Raw genomic sequence first — 21,080 nt, 5'->3', positions numbered from 1 at the left:
TGCCAGGTTTTTCCCTGCTTCAGTCTAATCTGTGATTTCAGTGTTGTCTGCACTATACTGCTTGAACAAGATGTTCCTTCCAGTTATTTCAGTGGGATTTTTATTTTGATGCAAGTAGGTGTTAGTATGATGAATCTGTTCAGTTTTCAGAAAAGATTTGAGACAGGGCTTTGGCTTTTGTGATCATAGGATCCTCTCAAAGGAATGAGGGCTGGTGGGGAGAGATGGAATCCACCTGACAAAGCTGCAGAGGAGGCTTATAAACCTCCTTGACTGCTAGACTGACAGATAGGTGCTAAATCTAGGATGTAAGTGATGGTATAGGGTATAAGGGTCAAGTGCACCAAGGGGGATGCTTTCATAATACCTTCGAGGAAGTAGGATAAGTGGGGGCCCATATTAAGTGCATATTTACAAACACTTAAGCCTTGGAAACAAAAAGGACTTGTGTGTGCAGTTAGAGATGTGACAGGGTATCTTGCATGACTAAGGTGCTTTAAGTGACTCCAGGCTCTTCAGGAAGAAAAGACAGACGTGGGAGGATTTGTGTTCACCATGGAGGGAGCAGCTTGAATACATGGTGCTCTCTTACAGAACCACCATGTTGAGAGTTTATTAAGCATTCATCTGTTTAGAATCAGATGAATGCTTGAGGAAGGGGACATTGTGGTGGATGTCTGCTGTGAAGCCTTTTTTATACAAGAAGTTTCCTAATTGCAGGCCCTTATTCTCATGGAGGACTAATGTCTGCTGGGAGGGCAACACAATGGACTTCAGCAATGTGGAAGGTTTCTGAGGTGTGTTAGGGAAAACTTTTTTTGATGCAAATGCTAGACAGCCTGGCTAGGGAAGATGCTTTGCTGAGTCCACAACTCAGAAAGAAATGTTTGGAGAAGTAATAGTCAGCATCTGCTGTTGAGTGTTGCAGACATTGGCTGCAGTGACCATGAGATGGTAGAGATTAAGATCCTGAGAGAAGTGAGGAAGATAAGCAGTGGACTAAAGACTGTAGATTTCAAGAGAACATACTTGGGCTTGTTCAAGAAACTGGTAGGCAGGATCCTGTGAGAGACTGCCCTGAGGGGCAAAAGGGCTCAGGAGAGCTGCCGAATCTTCATGGGTAACTGTCTCAAAGAGTAAGAACAATCCATTTCAATGTTCAAGAAAATAAGAAGTAGCAGAAGGCAGCTTGACTGGGCAGGTAGCTCCTGACTGAGTTCAAATGGAAAAATGAAATGTATGAGATGGAAGTTAATACGGACTACTAAAGAGGAATATAAAATATCATGTGGGCATGCAGGGGATGGGATTGAGAAGATACAAGCTTGGTTAAAACTTCTACTGGCAGAGGGTCTGAAGAACAAGGACTTCCACAGATACCTCAGATGCAAAAAGGTAGATCCAGGAAACTGACCCAGTACTGAACAGATTGGGCAACATTAAGAAAGGTGTGAAAAGACCAAGGAACTTAATGCTTGCTTTGCTCATCCTTTCTCCATTAAAACTGAAAAGGTCTGCTCTTATGCTTTTTGCATCTCTGTGCCTAGCAGTAAATTGGGGTGGTGTGGTGTTTGGGGTAGAGCTACTACCTGTGATAAAAAAAGAACTAAAAAATGGATGAAAAAGTGGCAGAGCTGTCAGGCTTACAGAGTAGTAGTTGTCTGCAGTTCTAACTAGCAGCCATAGATGAGTGATGTTCCTTAGGAGCTGATACTGGAGCCAGTATTTCTGTAACATATTCATCCTGGACAATAGGACAGAATGCATGTCCTGAAATTCAAGGACAATGCCAAATTGTAGGAAGTGGCTAATATAAAGAGGCTAGAGCTACCATTCAGAGGAATCTCATCAAGCTGGAGGAATGGGCTAACAAGTATCTTTAAGGATTTTTTCAGACGTAATCATATTAAAGAAAATAAGAATGCCACTTTTTATAGATTATGCCTTGGGAATCTAATCTGGGGAATGTTAATCTAACACAATGCTTTGTCACACTACCCTGCTCTATCACTGAATTTCTCAAGCAATACTCTTTTTTTTATTATGCTGCTTAAGCTTGATCGGATGGTTTTTAGATTCTGGATATTGCATGAGCAGATTATAGACATCATGTATTGTTTTCTTAACACAGGAGAAGATGTATATGTTGCAAGTAAAAGTAATTTAATAGAAAATTCATATTTTTCCTAAGAAAAAAATTAGCATAGGATTTATTATTATTGGTAATAAATAAATATTTTTTCTTTAAAATTATTATCTCATGCATTTTCATTATGTTTAGATTCTTGACTCTTACAACAAATGTGGCTAAAATCCTTCCTAAGTCTGTCACTGATTCACAAGGGTGCTGCCTTTATTGTAGGAAGGTGTAGTTTTAAAGGAACTCTTCACTTGGTTATTGGTCTTTAGTGCCAAGTGTTAAGACACTGTGGTACTAATCTCTAGTGTGTGTCTAAACTATTAGGACATTAGAATAGATTTAAGTAATCCTTCTAAAGTAAAGAAAATAGACATGGTAAGAAGAGAAGAGGTTATTTTTATTGTATTAAACTTTTTTTTTCTCATATTATAGTAAATGAAAAATACAGCAGTTCTATCTAGTGTTTTTAGCAGAAAAAGTTGCCAAATTTCAAATTACTCCTCTTCCTATAGCTCATACAGACCAATGCCTTCATATAAAAGCAGTATTTCCTGTGTTGATTCTGAATTCTTTCAAGGTCTAAAAGCAAAATGTGTCCTATTTAAATGATCGAATACTTCATGTGATGGCTGAATTAAGAGTTTGTGTTCGTCATCTGTGGCTTGAGATCTTTGTGATGAAAGACTTGTATGCAGTATGTATGGTCAATCCATATTGCTGTTCAATGGGAGTTTGGTTTGAAAACTCTATTAGTCCCTGATTAGTTAATAAAATGACAATGTGCTAGCCAAGACTATCAATAAAATATGGTGAAAAGAGAAAATTTTATTAGGTCAGAATCTGCAACTTCTCTTATAAAATGTGTTAAACTGAAAAAGGGAAGTGAATTTGTTCATATAGAGGATGCCTAAAGACATGATAATTGTACTAAAAGCAGCTTATTTAGTATTTTTAACTAGGTCATAGCATTCACCTTAAGCAATTAAATTTCTTACTCCAAGTACATAGTTTACTTCTGTAAGTAACATAATTTTAGAAACTAAGAACCTTCAGTAGCGAGCACCACAATACATGCATCTGAAATGTGAGGGTTGCTGGTGTCTTCATTTTAAATCTATAACTTTGATGATATACAAAAATACATACTTTTATTTGTTAAATTGGAACATTCAGAATTGTGTTGGTTTGAGCTTAGGAGCTGATGGTACTCTATGACTTCCAGAAGCGAATGCTATCTTTTTGGATAAGTTTTTTGCTGTTTTTTTGTTGTTGTTCTTGTTTATTTCACTTTTGTAGGAAATGTCAGTATTTTACAGATTATGTAATGTGCATACATGGGAAACAGGGTTGTTCAGTAAATTAGGACACCAGCACAAATTCAGGAAAGAAATAGTTACAGAAGAGTCAGTGAGGACATAGTTTGAACATTGAGGATTGCATAGGTGTAAATGAGGATGGATAGATGGCGTGGAGGTTTTGAGGTAGTTGACATCTTTGTTCTAATGTCTTCATTGCCAATTTTTCTTAGTATGGTTGGTTGGCAGTTACAAAATAATAAAAAACCCCCAAACCCACAAACCTCCCATCTATTGCAAGATGTGCCACCTACTGGTGCCAGTTTACTGTTATCTCTTGGATTGGAACCACTTAGTTTACTTAATGGATGTGCTTCAGAGTGTAACTATTAAATATAGCAGATTGTATTTCAGGGTAGCTCAGGAGTTTTTTTTTAAAGCTTAGTAAGAGGAAAAAAGTTTATTTTTTATTAGAATCCTATTTTCACAATTTGATAATATGTTGGTTTCCTGCTTCTGCCTCTGTGGTCTAGATTTCTTTCCTGTAATATATTTAGCTGTTGAATTTATTTTAATACCAGATAAAATCTGAATAGAAATGTTTGTTTTCATTTCTGCCTTTACATTTAGCTGTTATCCTACAGTGATATTTACCTTAACACCTTTGCTCATAATAGATGTGTTGCAGTAGGCTTTCTAACAATCCTTTTAGACTGTGCTTTTACTGTGTATGTTTACTCATAATATGATAATTATATTTTATTTTTTATTTACTGTAAGGATATTTACCACAAAGATTTTTTTTTCCCCCACTTTTTTAAACTTCCTATAACAGATACCAAGTGCTGGCATTTGCGACAGATGCTGATGAAAGACAAGAACCAGAACAGCAAAAACTTAGTTCTGGAAAAAGACTTGTGGTAAACCCAGTTTATTTTACATAACCTGTATGGTACACTGCATACATGTTAAAAAGACCAACGCTAAGTAACGAATGGAAACATTGTCTGCTGACAAAGGACCTGATCCAATGGCCATTAAAGGGAATGGAAAGACTCCAGTAGATTTCCATTAAGATTTTTTTGGGCCTCAGTTGTTTAAGATTGGGCCTTAAAACTTACTGTTGTTCTAAGGAGGAAAAAAAAAAAAGATAGAACTCTGTACTGGAGATAACTGTTTTTAAGGCAGTCTTTGTAATGCAGAACCTAAACTGTAGTAAAATAGATAAATAGGTACACATGAAATAGTGCTCATGTTTTTAATTTAAGTCTATTTGTGATTTTGTATTGGACTTACAAAATTAACCTCATTCTACTTGGGGAATCCTTTGTACTTAGAGAAAACTCAGCAGTGAAAAATGTTTCCATAGTCAGTATCCTGGACTCTTTTTGTCAAAAACCTGTGGATTCAATGGTCTTCAGGAGGTCCCTGTGACTAAGTTTAATATTTGAGCTGCCTCCTATTAAGAGGAAGACAGTTTCATTCTCTGTGGTCCTGCAGTAGAATTGCTTGTCTGCTAAATATACTGTATAAAATGCTAGCTAGATTCAGCATATTTCAGGTATGACAGTAAAATATTGGGAGAGCATCTTCCTTCCAGTGGCTAATCATAGAATTTTTTCAAACTGTAAGTCAGGCAGAATCCTACATCTTGAAATAAGAAATTTGGAAGCTTTATCAGATACGCTGCAAATTAAATACATTTTTTTAATCTAAAATTAGAAGCATACATGGAGACAAATGTAATAAGCCTGGCTTTTTTTTCCTTTGACTTTTAAGATGGCACTTCCAGCTTCATATATCAGATATGCCAGTAAAGAATGCATTCTATGTTCTTTAAGCAAAATGATTGATACTGTTCATATAGGAAGTGCTGACAGTTAAACTTCGATTTTTTTTTTTACTCCATAAATTCTGAATTTCTGTTTAACCACCTTGGCAGCAGTAAAAAGCAATTTTTGCATGTGTGAATGAGTTGAAATTTCTCAGAGGAGCTAAAGTAACAAACCAATGAAATGTATCAATAAGCAGTAGTGTTGTTTAAAGAAGTAACGATATAGGCAAGGCAGGATTTGTAAGTGGTTGCTTATTATATCAGGGTATGTAGTTGGAAAAGTAAACAAGCGATGGTATACACAAACGTTCTTCAAATTGAAGGATGTACATTAGTGACTGCAAGCATGAATATTGGCTTACAAACCTCAAACTTTGTCTATTTTTCCTTTTACATGTATTGGTAGAATAAGTTACCACCTTTCACTCTAACCTTGCCCTTAATCTGGGGAGATGTACAGAGGCAGATTTAAAAGATTCTAACATTCTGTTCTTGGATTTAATAGTTGAAGTATAAAGCATTTTCATTTTGAATGGGGTGTGTATTTTAAAATTTAAATATACTTAAATGAACTGCATAGCTGTCAATCGTGATTTTTTTAAAATGTGGATGTTTTTGCTGCTTCACTTGCAATAAGGAAAGTTACCAACTACCTTTAAAATAAGAGGATAACTCTCTTTCAAAAAAAGACCTTGATTTTGCTTTTCTATCTATGTTAATGATATTCATGTAACTTGATGAGTTCTGAGCCTTCTCCAAGTTTTGTCTTTAATACGCAGCTGTCAACTGATCTCTGGAGTATGTTTTTTCTTTTGAAGGTGGATTGGGTTTTAAACATCGGAGAGCAAGCACTGGATATATGCGTTGTCTCCTTTAATCAGGCAGTTTCTTCTGTTTTTGTGCTTGGTGAGAGAAACTTCTTTTGCCTTAAGGATAATGGGCAAATTCGATTTATGAAAAAGCTTGATTACAGTCCGAGTTGCTTCATTCCTTATTGTTCAGGTTTGTAAAAGGAAAATTCAACTTTACTTTAGCTTGGTTACTTTTACAGCTAAGATTATTTTTTTTTCACTGAATAAATATATTTTTCTGAATAAGCTGTTGATTTGTAGAAAATCTGTGGAATCATAATTCTCTTTTTGGATGAAGCAGGTTTATTTTCAAATGTTACTTAGTGTGAAGTCTCATAATTTTTAGAATCTAAATAAGTATTTTCTCATCACCAAATTGAGGTACTTGTCTAGTGTTTGAGTAAGTTTGCCCAGGCTACCAAAGCAACAAACATGAAAGAGTGAGAGATTTTGGAAGACTAAACTAGTGTTTGAGGACCTTCTGTCATTCACTGATAGTTAAAAAAAAAGAAAATAAAGTTTACTGTTAGGAGATGAAACTAACTTATTATGTTGTGTGGAAGCAACTGGGTTAGACGTCACTATAGAACTACAGATTCTTAATACCTATTCTATATTAATGTTTCAAAAACTATCTGATAAATTTTTACACCATTTTTTATTTTAGACTTAAAATATCATTTTAGACTTTATGAATATGATTTTAACAATCTTCATATTTTATACTTTCTGATTTAAATTATATTATAAATAAACCCTATAAATGCCTACATGTTTAATCAGTATTCACAAGTCAATGAATTAATGAAGAGTATAAGTAGCTGATATTTAGCCAATGTGTATTTTGTCATATCTATCCTGGCATGCCAACATGGCAATTATGAGTCTTTGCTCATAAATTTTTTAAATTACCAAACATGGCTGGCTAGAACCTTGGAAAGTTGTGGCATGTGTTGTGTAGTATGCAACTGAAATTGGTATCCATAATTAATCACATATGTCCTTGGTTATTGTCAATGTAACTTTCATAACTTTTGACACTGTAATTATATTAAATTCATTTATAACAAGTAATGGCTTAAAAGGAAAAGGAAAAAATAGTGTAATGATACAAGCCTCCAAGAAAAGTACTGGCTTTTGAAAATCTTTCATCCTAAAACTGTTTTTATATCTTTAACAGTGGAAGAAGGAACAATAAACACTCTAATTGGAAACCATGGTAAAATGTTGAATGTTTATCAAGATGTTACACTGAAATGGGCCACTCAACTTCCCCACATTCCTGTATCAGTGAAAGTAGCAAATTTACAGTAAGTAACTTGTTAAAGTTTACTTTTTTCAGATTAATTTCCCGTTGTGAGATTTGCTTCTAGATCCTATTAAACACTTCTGAGGTATGTAACAAAGTGACTTGTAAAAGGAAAATTCAGCGTTTTTTCTTTGTTTTGTAAAATATTCATTTCATTAATGAGCATACTGTTAATTCTAGAAGAATACTAGAATTGCTATACTGTGCTTTAGATTTTTGGTTTTTCTTGAGTGAATGTAGAACCTGGGCTCTCATACTTCCAGTGGAGTAGTTTCTTCTTTAAAAGAATGAAAAGTGAAGCTTTGCAGTCTGGTAAGATCCTTCCCTGAGACAGAAAAATAGGGAATCTCACTGGAAATCTGTTCTTCATTAAGCGTTTAAGAGCATATGAATTCCAGAGATGATTTGTTGGAACAGATTATTACACTCCAATGTTAAACTCCAGAAATTAAGGAACTGTTTAAATTGCTGAGGATTGTACTGCAACAGACCAAAACTTTCTTTAAAATACACAGACAGGTCAGGGAAAAACTGGCTGGGCAGGGAGATCAAGTGTAGAGAAATTGCAACATACTGATAACTTGTGCTGAGTCTGTCACTGAAATAAGCAAACTACAGAAAAGTTCAGCTAGTGTTTTTACAATACATCTTATGCCTGTACTGTGTGCCACCAGAGCTGTGGTGAGTGCTGGCTGCACAGTGCCTGTGACCATATGGGATGCGGTAGGAGTGGCCTTGTCAGGAAGATAATTTCTGATCCCCAGCAGGTTTGTGGCTGCTGTGCCAACATACACTGGATTGTTGAATACTTGATCATAAGTCACGCGTTTCATCTCGTAACAAATGAAAATGCAACATCTTACTAACTAGCTTTACTGACTTCTGCAGAGTAATCTGAGGGATGTTTGTGTTGTGTTTGATACTAGTGGTTACTTAATGATTTTTTAATAATTTAGAATTTAAATTTTTTTTAGGCTCTCTGGAGAGAGTTGTGCTGGCTTTCATCCAACAGGTCTTACAAGTAAAATATAATGAATAGTGTCAGTGGGCCAATTAGTATAAACCAAAAGTTAATTATGCAGGATATGACAGTACATCTTTTGAAGTTCAGAAAAATATTTGTGTCAGAAAAAATTAAAAAAAGGCATTGATTTTTACAACAGTGGATTGTACTGACATTTGTATGTACCATTATTTGTTTGGAAACTCTTATTATTGAACCATCTATTTCAATAATGCCTCTAAGAAGTGTATGCAGATTCTGGCTGTTCCATGTGAACTTTAACACTCAGTAGTTTGATCTAAGTGAGAATTTTGAGAGCCTACTTTTGTATGATTTGTCCCAGATCATTTTGCTAGTCAGATTTGGAATTCCTGCAGACCTGCTAACGCTAGGGTTTGGTTTGGGGTTTTGTTCTGTAGAGGGTGGAGAGACAGCAATCTAGTTATACAAACTTCTTTATAAACTTTATACAACTGCTGGTAAATGAAGGAACGTCTTTGTGTCTAGACCCAATGGCCTGAAAGGCAGGGAGAAGTCTAGGGCATATGTGTTTCAGAACTATGCTTCTGTCTTTCTCTTTAAAAATATGTAGTATGCTTGTACTTCTTTCTGACATTAAAAATAAAGACGGGCTAAACAGCAAAAACTGTGGTAAAGATTATAGAGGTAGTAATTTGGCTGAAACAAAACATATATTTTTTCTAAAATAAAAAAATAAATTTGAAAGGGAATTCTTTGCGAGCCAATGTGATAATTATTTTCTAATAGTCCACTCGAGAGGTCTCAGTCTCAATTGGGGCCTCTGGGCACTACTGTAACATAAATAATATTAAGTACTTTAATAAGCATAGAGTTGTTAATCCTACACTGCTGAGAGATTAAAGTGCCTTAAATATGACATATGTCAATTAATTACTTTCACATTCTTTCCACTTTTATTGCAATAATACTTACAAAGTAAATGGAGTGTTCTGAAAACAGTTGTCTTGACAGATCATATATATTCATCTGTATTTTTTTGTTGGCATAATGTCTATTATTTCTAATGTAATAGCTCTGGCTTGCTGGATAAGAAAAGCATTATTAGAAGCTATTTGATATAAATGCCTTGGGGCAGGGGTAGTGATTGCTTCATAAAGGCAGTCATATACTTTATCCTATAATCTTGATAGTCTACTTCTAAGATCAACTGTTCAAGTGCTTCGGAGAATTCCAGCTAAGTAACTTGTGTTTCTAGTGTGTGCCTCTCCTTATTCTTTATGAATTGATTTTTCCTCTTACAATAATGTGAAATGCAGTATTTTCCTATTGCAATACCAGTAATGTAAATAATGATAATAACACACTACAACATCCATAAACTGCATGATTTCCATCACATTTTTAGAAACATGCAAGGAAAAATGAATCAAAGGTAAGTGGTTACTTACAACATTTTTTGTGAGGTGTCTCTGCTCTCTAAAAGTGATGTATTTTTAAGCCATTTAACTACACTTTTTTGCCTTCTCTGAAAACCTGAATGCTCTCTGTCAGGAAGTTGAAAATTTCCTATAAAAGCTTCTGATCAGAAAATTGAACTACAGGCAAAAATTTGAGAGTTTATCTCATTCTGGGTTTTACCTGAAGATCTCTATAACTATGATCACTGAACTGGAAGTTCAGTTCTAATCATTGTTATAGAAGTTTGTCCCTTATTTTTTTAGAAGTTTGTTTTCTGGTTCTGTTAATGTATAGTAGTTACTAACTGTTTATGACATTGTTTTAAAGTCCGGGGTACTCCTTACACTGACAGTTTGGATTAATTTAAACTGCTTGAGACTTTGTCTCAGCACAAATTCATCTTCCCATTGATAACCTGCTTGGACAGTTACATTTTTGCATGCCCTGTGTTGTCATCCTTGAAGTTACAGCTGTGCAAAAGCATTCTCGCTGAAACTCTTGAAGGAAATGGTTTAGGTGTTCTGCCTGAGTTGATTAAAAAACCCCAAACAAACCTGAAAAAAACAACAAAAAAACCTCTTCTAGAGTGGTTTGAAGAGAAACTGTACATATGCAGCAGTTAGAACAGCTGAAATCTGGGAAGTTACACAAAGGAATTACAAGAATTCCTACTCTCCTCAAATTTTCAGTGTCAAAATGGTAATTGTGAGCAGCAGTGTTTGCTTGGTATCCATCATTATTATATAAATATCTTCTCAGCATTGACTTCAAAGTCCATTCCCTTTTTTCTTGCCCTTTAGTTTCCATTTTTCTGTTTCATCAGAGACCTCTTTTCTAAGACTTTCCTTGTACCTCCACATCTCCTTTGCAAAGGAAATTTCATGAGCATTATCTCTTATGTTTATAATTCTCAATTCTATGAATTTGTCACTTTTTGATGCTTCTTGAGATGCGTTAGATTTTTCTCTCTCTCTGTCTGCCCCCCTCATAATTCAGGTAATTGTGTGGGGAACAAGCCCATAGGAATGTTGCTTCTATGTAGAGTTCCTGTTAGCTAAAGCGCCTCATATGAAAGTAGTTTTTTTCCTGCTGGCAGGAATTTGAGCCTGTAAAGGCAAGTGACTTAATGCTCCCCCACGAAAGAGATGAGTTATGTTTGTCTGAATCATCTGAAATAACTTGTTCAGAAAGTAGCAGAAAGTCACTTTTTAAGGGCCTATCACAAGTCGTATTTGTTTTTCTGTGCCTGAATTATCCTATCTCCATATACTTTACCATAAAAGGTCCCTGGAGTAGAGTAAAATACTTAGACAACTACTTTTCTATTTATTTGACACTAACTCACTTGGCAAAGCTGTTCCTAAGAGTACCATGTTTTAATAGCTGATTGATTGCACTAACTATTACTCTGACCTGGCTGGCCTGAAACTAGAACGTTATGTTAAGGTGCATTCAGGCACAATAACACATGTTGCTAGCCTAAGAGATGTTTCCATCACAAACATCTGAAATGCCACTGTGGGTTGGGTTAAAACCACATAGATAAGAGCATTATAGCTTGGATGTAGTCTCAGGAAAGGGATTTCTGCTTTGGTCGCTTCCAAGTTAAAAACCTGTTTTTGCGTTAGGAAAGCGTAAAGCCTTTAAATCAGGGACTTTGTTTCTCTGAACATTTTTAAAGTTCACTAGTCTTAATTTTACTACTTGGTTTTGTTTGTACACAGTCTTCAAGTTATATCTGATAAGCCTGTGAATGCTGAAAGGTAGCCTGACTTTTTTCTTTTAAACTGAAATAGACCGCAAACTTCCCCAAATACCTCTTTTTTCAAGTCAGTATTTTGTGATGTCCCTAATTATGGTTCTTTGTGCTTTCAGCTATTGGCTAGAAATGAAGTCTGGTGTTATCTATATGGCAAAAAAATGTTGATTTAGTGTAGAATTTATCAGCAGGCCCAGTTCTAAGCAGTAAACCAGCCTTCTCTCAGGGTTTAGGTGATGTATTGTGGGAAAGATACTTCTTCCCTCTCTGTTTAATATATTGGGGACTCTTATTACTTTAGGCACCAGTTTGTCAGTAAACTTCATGTTTAAATGAAGGGTATTTTCACCTTCAGCTACATTGGAATTTGATTAGAAATACCCCAAGGAAAAAACTTTAGAGTCACCTGTAGTGCCTGTCTATAGGTAATCGGATGCTTTGCATATGTGGTGCCTCTTGCTTTTAGGAGCTACATCTGGGAGTTAGAATACAGGAACCAACTTTCTTTTGTGAGCCTTTATATGTACTACTATATCTGTGAGCAAGAGGACTGTTCTTCACAGAAGAAAGATTCTTGAAGCAAATAACCCACAAAATGCCGCGTATGCCTTGTAAAATGTGAAGTTCCTTTTATTACAAGGGGTTGACAGGTATGGACAAGTTGGTGAAAATGACTAGAATATTTGCTATCACCTTCATTTATTTGACAGATAAATATCATTTTACTTGGTAATGGAACAGCATGTTTTTTGAAGAGGAAATATAAAGCAGTCTGGAGAGTTTTTTTTGTGCAGAAGTAATTTATCACCTCTAAAGAATAAGAATTTCTGAGTTTCTTAAAATATTAAATTTCCAGAACCCAACTTCCTAGCTTGAGTTAAGCTAATAAATAGATTTTCATTATTTGAGATGGGGGAAAAAATAATATTCTTTTTAAACAAAAGTAACTGTTAAAAAGCCAAGAAATAAAAGTAGACTTTATATGTTCAAGATGGCAAGCAGGGCTACTTAGTAAGCTTTATCCACACTTAACTCTTTATGAACTTCAAGTCTGCCTAGGTTTATACTGAGGAATGATCCCATAAAAATATCACAGGGTTCCATGTATTCACCACTGATTCTGTTTTGCTCAGTTTGCAATCAAAAAGTGATTTTTTTTTTCTGCTAATTGCTAGCATTACAACTGTCTGTGGTATTTGAAATTTTCTTAGGTAATTTTTTTGTTATTGCTTCTCCAAGTATGGTCACTGCAGGCTTGACTATAGGGGTCATGCCTGAACTCCTAACATCGGTGTTGTGAACCACCAGCCCATTAAGACTGTATCACATAGTAATGTATTTATCAGCCATCTCTTAAACCCAGCTATTGGCTTTTGGTATTCAGGTTTTGACTTACCCTGTTACGTATTTGATTATGGATTCTACTGAATTAGAGACTTAAAGTAATAAAATTAAATTTGCACTGCATAGGCTGAGATGCAGGAAATAGTGCAGCTTACTGAATCACTTCAAAGTTGCTGACTTAATATGCTATAGTAGTGTCCAATTTTCTTACTACTTATAAGACAAAATAAAGTAATTCAGTAGGTCTAAAATAAGCAGAGACTATTTGACTAATGAAGGTACTGAAAATTTTCTATGTGATCATGTTAATTAGTGTTGAATATTTGTATTGTCCTATGTGATGCTGATAGCCATAGCTACTGCACTTCCCTGTCTCTTGGAAAATCCCCACTTGTGTTACGGTTACACAGGTACATTATAAGAGAGAATTTTACAGTCTTTTTAAATACTTACAAGTTAGTTTTGGAGACAGTGACTTCTAATTTACTGAAGCAATAGTCTCTTGCTATGTGCTGAGTTATCATTTTACTTCTAGCTCCTTCTTTCCATTTCTTTTGCATCTTTTCTGATAAAAGCATGTGTAATATGAATAACAGATGAGTAGTGTAAAAAGATGTGTACAGTTTTGCTTAGTTATCTAGTAATTTCCAGCCTGTTTTGCTTGAAGGTAGTGTCTTTGACTTTTCTGTTTTGCCATATACTACTACTACAAGTATGTGGCATTCATTCTTTATAACCAGGGATGACCACTTAAGGATACTTACAGAACAAAGTGGGAAGTTTTTTTGGCTTGATAGTCTGATGTACCACCTTTGAACTGTCAGTGTTATTGTTGGCATTGGCTATTTGAGGACCATGGGAGCAACAATGAATGCAAAAAAAATTCCTGATGCTTTAATCCTAGGTTCAAAAGAGTATGTGAGGAAGGGTTGGGTGGTTTTTATGGCTTAGTAGTTTACTGTGTATTCCAGTACTCTGTTCCTGTCCACTCTCTTCCCATTAGTCTGCAGCTTGACTGCAAGGCTGAGAAGTATTGCTCTGGTGACTCTAACCAATAAATTGTCCCCACACCACCTCCAGTGCACTTTAAGCAGAAGCCAAGTGATATGTGCTGCTGCACTTCAGGATTGCTAATCAGTTTGTGTTTTGAAGGAAAACACACTACTGAAAGAGACATTTATTGTGTTTATTGCACTTAAAAACAATCCCATCTTTACCCCAACACCAAACAATTAAGAATTTTACAGTTATTAGACCATCCATGGAGAGAATCACTTTTTTGCCTTCCAGAAAAATGTTTAATACAATACTCCTTTTGGATTTTCTGATTTGTTAGTATTCCATAATATTAGAATGACTAGTAAGAAATATGTGGTTTGTATCTTTATTTGTTTAATGAGGTAGAAAGTCCCTGGAGATGGTTGTTCTCTGGCTTCACAGAATCAAGACTTGTCTTCTGTGTGTGAATAATAGCTTAAGCCTGACACAGTTAACGTGCTTGTAATTTCGTGGCACTTTATCTGAATAAGTTTATATATAAATCTCTGATTCAGCAACCTGTCTCCATAAAAAAGAGAACATAAGCTAGTGTTAAATTCTTTGTTTTGACATAGGATTAATTCCCAGATTTGAACGGATACATAGCCCAACAGATTGGTCAGTTTAATTTAAATGAGGTACGTGAATCAAAAGATTGGAGTTCAGAATTCTGGTGTATAGCCATTGGTTGAAGTTGTGCTTTATGAAGTTTTAGCTTCCAATATTTTTTAAAGAAAATTAAAATCTGCAGTCAATTTGCAAGTGAGAAAATATTGGCCTGGTCCAGATATGAACTTGAAATTAAAACTTGTTTTCTGGCACAGAATCATAGTACATTGGGTGGTTAGATGAACGTACTTTGTGTAGCTGGGCTCTCCAAACAGTAGAAGAGCAACAGGAACTGAATTTAACTGAAAAAAAAAAAAAAGAAGAAATATTGTAGCTGTATTAAGTATATAAGGTGTAAAAGTGCAATCACATATAGGGTGGAGTCAAAATAAAACTCCTTCCGTTGAATTTTTTAGCTATCCAGATGCTTGGAAAGACTTTGTTCTTCGTTCCAGCCCATCTGTTATTCCTTATTATAACTGACATCACCACAGCTACCACAACTGTTAAAGAATCACCATATAAAAATGGCAAAACTTACATATAAAACCAGCAAAACTTAGCACTTATTACATGGTTTTATGGAAAGAAAACTGAAGGAATCAAACTTTATAGTTTGTTGAAAGGTTTTTCCTTTTTCTGTATAGTAGTACTGTAATAGAAGCAATGCCAGTTATGACACACAGTATGAACTGTTCAGTTATATACATGTGTATATATATATAAATTTTTATTTGAGTGTTCTGTAAGAATGTTGCCTGATCTGGGAAGTTAAATGCAGAGAATTCTAGAATCTTGCTACTTAAACATAACTGCATTTTAAAGAAATGTTTTTAAGAAAAAAAAATTGCATTTGTTTTTCATCACTAAATTGCTACTGGATTGTCAAGAAATGGAAGTACAAAATATTACCCTTTTAAAGGTCTTTTGAAGAGATAATTTTAATGTGTGTAGCTTAGCCACAAAGTATGAATGTGATTGTATTTCTTTTACCTTAGTAGGATTCTGATCCTGAAAAAGACATAGATGTGTCCAGCATATACTGTGATTCATGACTGGGCTTTCTAGCAAGTTAGTTTCAAATGGTATTTACTGTATGATATTAAGCACATGCCCATATTGCCAGTTCTCCTAATTTTATTGCATGGCATTTACTTGCTTTTTCAAAAAGCCTACTTTTTACAGTCATATGGTTTTGTAAGGGTTTCAACTTAGAGTAACACTTAAAATATTCCTACCCTCATGATTCTAGCGAAAGCCTTAAAAGTGGAAATTCTAACTGCTCAAGACCAAGGCAGCAAGTAACTCCCCTCTACTATTTAAAATAAAATACTTGCTTTTAAACAAATAGCATGGGTTTTTTTTGGGTAACCTGCAATTTCTCTGTGCCTGTTCACGTTGTGACAGAGTAGAATATAAGTGTATCAGGTTCTGAACTCAGTCTTGGGGTTGGGTGTTGAGTAGTAGGCTTGAGTTTATGGATGCATTGTGACACTTGCTCTGCCCATGGAAGTGCTGGACATCTTGTTTGAAAAACAGTTATTATGAACAGTCTAAGGCTGTTGATTTTGAAGGTCTTGATTAGGACATTTTTTCGTTCAAGGAACAGCAGATGGGACATTTATGTTAAGCTATGGAGACGAGAGCCAGCTAGCAGTGCAAAGTGCCAGAGATGCTTTTAAAGAGCAGCTTTGCTCTTTACAAGACAGGATGAAGGGACAATGATAAGTATTGTTAAAAGTAATAGCGTACACACTTTCTCCTGTCTGAAATGCTGGTGAATTTTGAAGCTTGCAGGCACATCACTGTCAAACTGTGAAGAGACAGAGATGGAAATTAGAGTTGAGTGTTTTTTAAGTTGCCTAATTATTCAATCCTTTCAGAAAAAATCTGTGGGAAAGACATCATGGTTATTTTTGTTAGCCTCTTTGTAGTCTGTGGGTAGTTTAATTTTCATCTTACACTGTCTAATAGTAGCTTGTATGAAGCCAATGGTTAAGAATAAGCTTTATCTAAAACAATAAACTTACTAGAGTGTAGTTTTATCTGTATAGGACCTTGTATCTCTATTGTTGGAAGCAGAGATGCTAGGGGCCTCTCCAGCTTGCCCAGAGTGAAATGGACTTTAACCAATATCTTGAAGTGGGAGAATAGAAGGTTTAGATGAATGATAAACTACTGAGGCCCTCCAGATCCTATATTCATGACGCCATTAACTGCTACCTTTTGGTATATCCTTTGAGCCTTTAGACGCTGCTATATACCTGTCTGCCAGTGAGGGAGTCTGGCCTTGAAACAGATTTCAGACTTCAGCGAAGGCGGTGCAAATGAAGAAATATGTACTTCTTGATGTAGCTGTAAGAGGGAATGAAGCATGGAGATGTTTTAGATGTGTCACAGTTGGACTTAGTTTATTTCTCACTGCTAACACTGGTACTGTCATAAATGAAGTCACAATGTAATTTCTCTTGTTTCTTATTATTTGGAGCTCTGACTTAGAGGCTGCATTCTTACTTAAAGTAATTAGGTTTTCTTATCAGTCCTCACATTCATTTTCAATTCAGATAATGCCATTAAGTGTCTTAGATATGGAACTGTGATAATAAGAAATGCAATGTGGAAGTTATGAACTTTTCCTTGAATATATTATACTTCAGAGCTCTTTTTTTTTTTTTTTCCTAAAGCAATATCATATATTTCTGGAGACCTGTGTGATCACTCTATTCTGTTTTTATTCTACTTTGTGACAAATGCTAATTTTCATTTAAATCTGCTTTTTGTATAGCTGGCTACTTTAATAAAACCTTCTCTGCTTTTGAAATAGTTTCGATTTTGTAGTTAAAACAACAAGAAACTAAGTTGGTTAATCCTTCAGATAAAAATTAATTTTATATGTAATTTGTAGCATGAGCTTGAATCATGTATCTAGCCTGTCTATACCAGTATGTGTGTTCCCTGCCTGAAGGAACCAGAAGATGATGTCGTGCATGGATGTCTGTCCCTCTGCATGCACTGTTAAATCTTAACCTGTTAAGATTCCCTTACATTTAAACTGTCAAGCTATTACACTAACCCTGTTAAAAAAAAACCAAAACAAAAAAACCAAAACCAAACCCAAAAAACCTGCTTCATTTAACGTGATATGGTAACTTTTAGGACTCTCCTGTGTGAAAGCTGTGCTGCTTGGCTTGCCCTCACAAGCCTTGTTGTGCTGCCCCGCAGGTGGCAGTAGCGGTCTGGCAGAAAAGACCTCGACCCAAACTTCTGTGAGTGGTTCATTTTTAACTTGGCAGTGAAAGTAAAAACAATTACTTTTCATTGCTTTTTTTCATTTTGTTGTTTGGTGCAAGATGTTCCTTTTTATTTGGTCCCTGGATGGCGTTTGGCCTTTTAGGCAAAGAGTCTCTTTCAAAAAACTACAGAAGCTAAAGACTTGTCTGAATTTGTTGTGCAGTAAGGCACTAGTTTGCTGTTTTGCTGTGTGGTGTCACTATGTAAGGGTGCTAGTGAAAATGTCTTCACTCCCAAGTAAAGAGTGAAAGTACTGGGTAAGACCTGGAAGCTGGAGAATCCTTCAGCCATTCAAAATGTCAACACTCTGGCCAAATTCAAGTTCTATTCAGTTCTGACTTTCAGTGGATTTCAGTGCTTATAAGAGGGGATAGATGTTGACCTGTTGTTCTAGTCGTAACTTCTATTTTTTTAACTGCTTTTTCACTGGTTATCAAGATGAAATCATGTTTGATTTCTCTTTTCCTCTTACATGTATTTCATATTTTTTTTAATTAGATTTGTGTCTGGTATACTGTTAAGATCTGCAATCCTGAACCATCACAGAAATGGAAAAGATGAAGAATGCCTTTCTGTAAAGCAACAGCAGAAATTATTTACCACTTAATGATATTCAGTGTAATTACATGTTGTTAAACAATTATAATTGAACACTATATTTACATGATGTTTGCATACCCTCTGCAGAGTGTGCAAAGCATGTTAAATACATAACATAAATAGCCTTAAAAGAATTTTAGTTTCTGAGAGCAAACAAATTATCTGTTTTCATGTGTAATAGCAGAATGGGGAAGTCTTACACATACAAGTATTACTTTTGATGTAAAGTTGAACAAAGATTTTTTTAATGAGGAAGGGGTTTTCAAAGGAGCCTGAGGGTGCTCCACAGATACCCAAAACCAGTTAAAAAATGGTGGTAGCTGGCACTGAGTTGCATGAGGCATATTTTAAATATTCAGCTGAAGGTCTGATTTTGGAGTGTGTGTGTGTAATATGAGTAAGATGGGCTTTTGACTTTTACTCCCATTAGTTCATGTTAGAAAATTCTAATAGTTTATTACTCCTAGTCTGATCTTCCTTCAGCATTTTATCAAATACTTCACACAGTTACTACTAAAGTGACATTGAAATGGTAGTGAAACTTAGAACAATTTGGTTTTTCAAAAGCACTAAACTAATAAGCAATATTGTAGTTATGCTCTTGCATGTAATTACTTCAGAGGATGATAAAATGAGGGGACAATTGGATTCAAAATGCTTAAGTGCAATTCAGGAATTAGTTTCCTAATTTAGTAATTTATAAATAATACACTATCAATAAAGGACTGAAAGTAGTATTGCAGAGCATCTTGTTTTCTAAAATAATTGGTATAAGTAATACCAATTAAGACTACTTCTGAAATTGAGGTGGAAGTTTTATGTGCTATTATAAATATAAATAAAGCTGTAAATGGTGTCAATAACCAGACCTTGTCCTAAGAGTTGTCCAAAGCTTAGCTTGTGTCATTCAAGTAGAACTCAGAATTACAGATTCAACTTCTAAGTCAATTGTTCGAGTGATCAATTTGGTATTATATAACTGGAAACATGCAAAGCATTTTAATTTCTTTGAGAATTATGTTGTGAGCATTTTGTTTAGTAAGAGAAGACCTACAAAAAGCATATGCTGTTATTATTATCCAGAATCCAATAAAAGATAGTTTTTCAAATTATTGCCATATGTGTGTAGGAGTTGCTTTGTACTGTAAAGCTATTTTAGATACCAGAATAATTTCTTTCATACTTTGAGTTCCTCACTATTGAAGTGTCCCATTAGATTTTCTATTACTTTGACTATTGTGTAATAAATAGTTTACAATAAAAGAAATTTAACAAGTAATTGAAATTCCAGATTGTGTGCAAAATGTGCCAAATGAAGTAATGGTATTTGCAGGGTTGTTGTATGAGTGCAGTAGCTGTGGCGAAACTACTATAAAACTGTTAAATATGCTCCCCCTCCCCCTGCTGTCTTTAACCACTGTTATAAAAGCTTGAGAAAATAAAGCAATCTTAACTGGCTGACAAACATTCCAACAGAGAAATTAATGAATTGTAAATCATATGTTGTAACTGGTTACTCATATTTTTCTTATTGTTTCTATTGATGTACAAATTCATGGGCAGTTTTAACAAGGAAAGATTACTGAGAAAGGCTTTTTTTTAATATTTGTATGTGTTTCATGTTGAACAATATTCTTGGGACACAGCAGAACAGTAGCTGAAGCAAAGGAAGTGTAATTTGTAGTGCTGCTTTCTTAGACCAATGCTTTTGTCTCTGAGCTAGTGCAGACTTAAAGGATGTCATGACTGAGTTTATTTTAAGATGGAGTTTTTGAATGTGCATTTTGTAATGGTGACATAAACTCAGAAGTTAAGAAAAGCATAATTTATACAGGAAAATCACCTCATTGATTTGAGTTGATTTCGTTCGATAGAGTACTTGCAGATGACTGCCAACCTAAAGGTACATAGGAGGGACTGTATTTACAAACCACTTTTGAATGTATTATACTTCAATAGTATATCATCAAAGATTTATTGCTAACAGTGTAGCTATATTTCTTCATGCCCTTTTGATTTACATTCAGATGTCCTCATGGATCTTTCTTTCTCAGCTTAAACAGATTCATAGCCTCAGGAAAGAAATTTTAAGATGGTCCAAAGCAATTGCTGAAGAATTTTAGAAATTGTTTTGTTTTCAGGTGTTAGTTTTCTTTCTCCAGTTGTGGAACAAGCTCATGATGCAGTTTCTCTTGTTGTCCCTTTTTTTTTTTAGCAACTTCATTATTCGCTATAACTAAATAGCAAAGTGTGGGGCATGGTAGCATTTGGTGGTGTGGTAGCACCTGCTTCAACAATATTCCCTTTTTAAAGACTGCTACGCCTGTGACCAGTATGGCAAAGTTCTTTGCAAGCACTGGGCAGTCATTAAGCAAAGTCCTATAAATTAGGTTTTATTTGCATATGTTACCAAGACTGTGTTATGGTCCAAGTATTCACAATAGTCTATCTCCTTGTATTGTTCATATACAGATCTCAGGGCTAGCCCAATGTACTTGTTCCATCCAGAATTCTGTAAATGTAGCACAGGTGTGTTGTACAGAGCTTTCTGGACATAAGAAAGCTAG

General features: G+C 35.1%; 1 protein-coding gene across 6 annotated transcripts in view; it reads left to right on the top strand.

Annotated features, from left to right (window-relative positions):
- The window catches only part of BBS9 (Bardet-Biedl syndrome 9), a 313,906-nt gene that overhangs the window by 32,930 nt on the left and 259,896 nt on the right, over window positions 1–21,080 (top strand). For all 6 annotated transcript variants that reach the window (XM_075057134.1, XM_075057101.1, XM_075057118.1 and 3 more), the window contains 3 exons: window positions 4,271–4,355; window positions 6,088–6,271; window positions 7,301–7,430. In XM_075057134.1, the coding sequence (XP_074913235.1) occupies window positions 4,271–4,355; window positions 6,088–6,271; window positions 7,301–7,430 (399 nt within the window). The remainder of the gene's footprint in view (window positions 1–4,270; window positions 4,356–6,087; window positions 6,272–7,300; window positions 7,431–21,080) is intronic.

Source organism: Buteo buteo, chromosome 2 (assembly GCF_964188355.1).
Source record: "Buteo buteo chromosome 2, bButBut1.hap1.1, whole genome shotgun sequence".
Classification (NCBI taxonomy): Eukaryota; Metazoa; Chordata; class Aves; order Accipitriformes; family Accipitridae; genus Buteo; species Buteo buteo.
The sequence above is the reverse complement of the archived record's forward strand: the minus strand, read 5'-3'. Positions and strand labels throughout refer to the sequence as shown.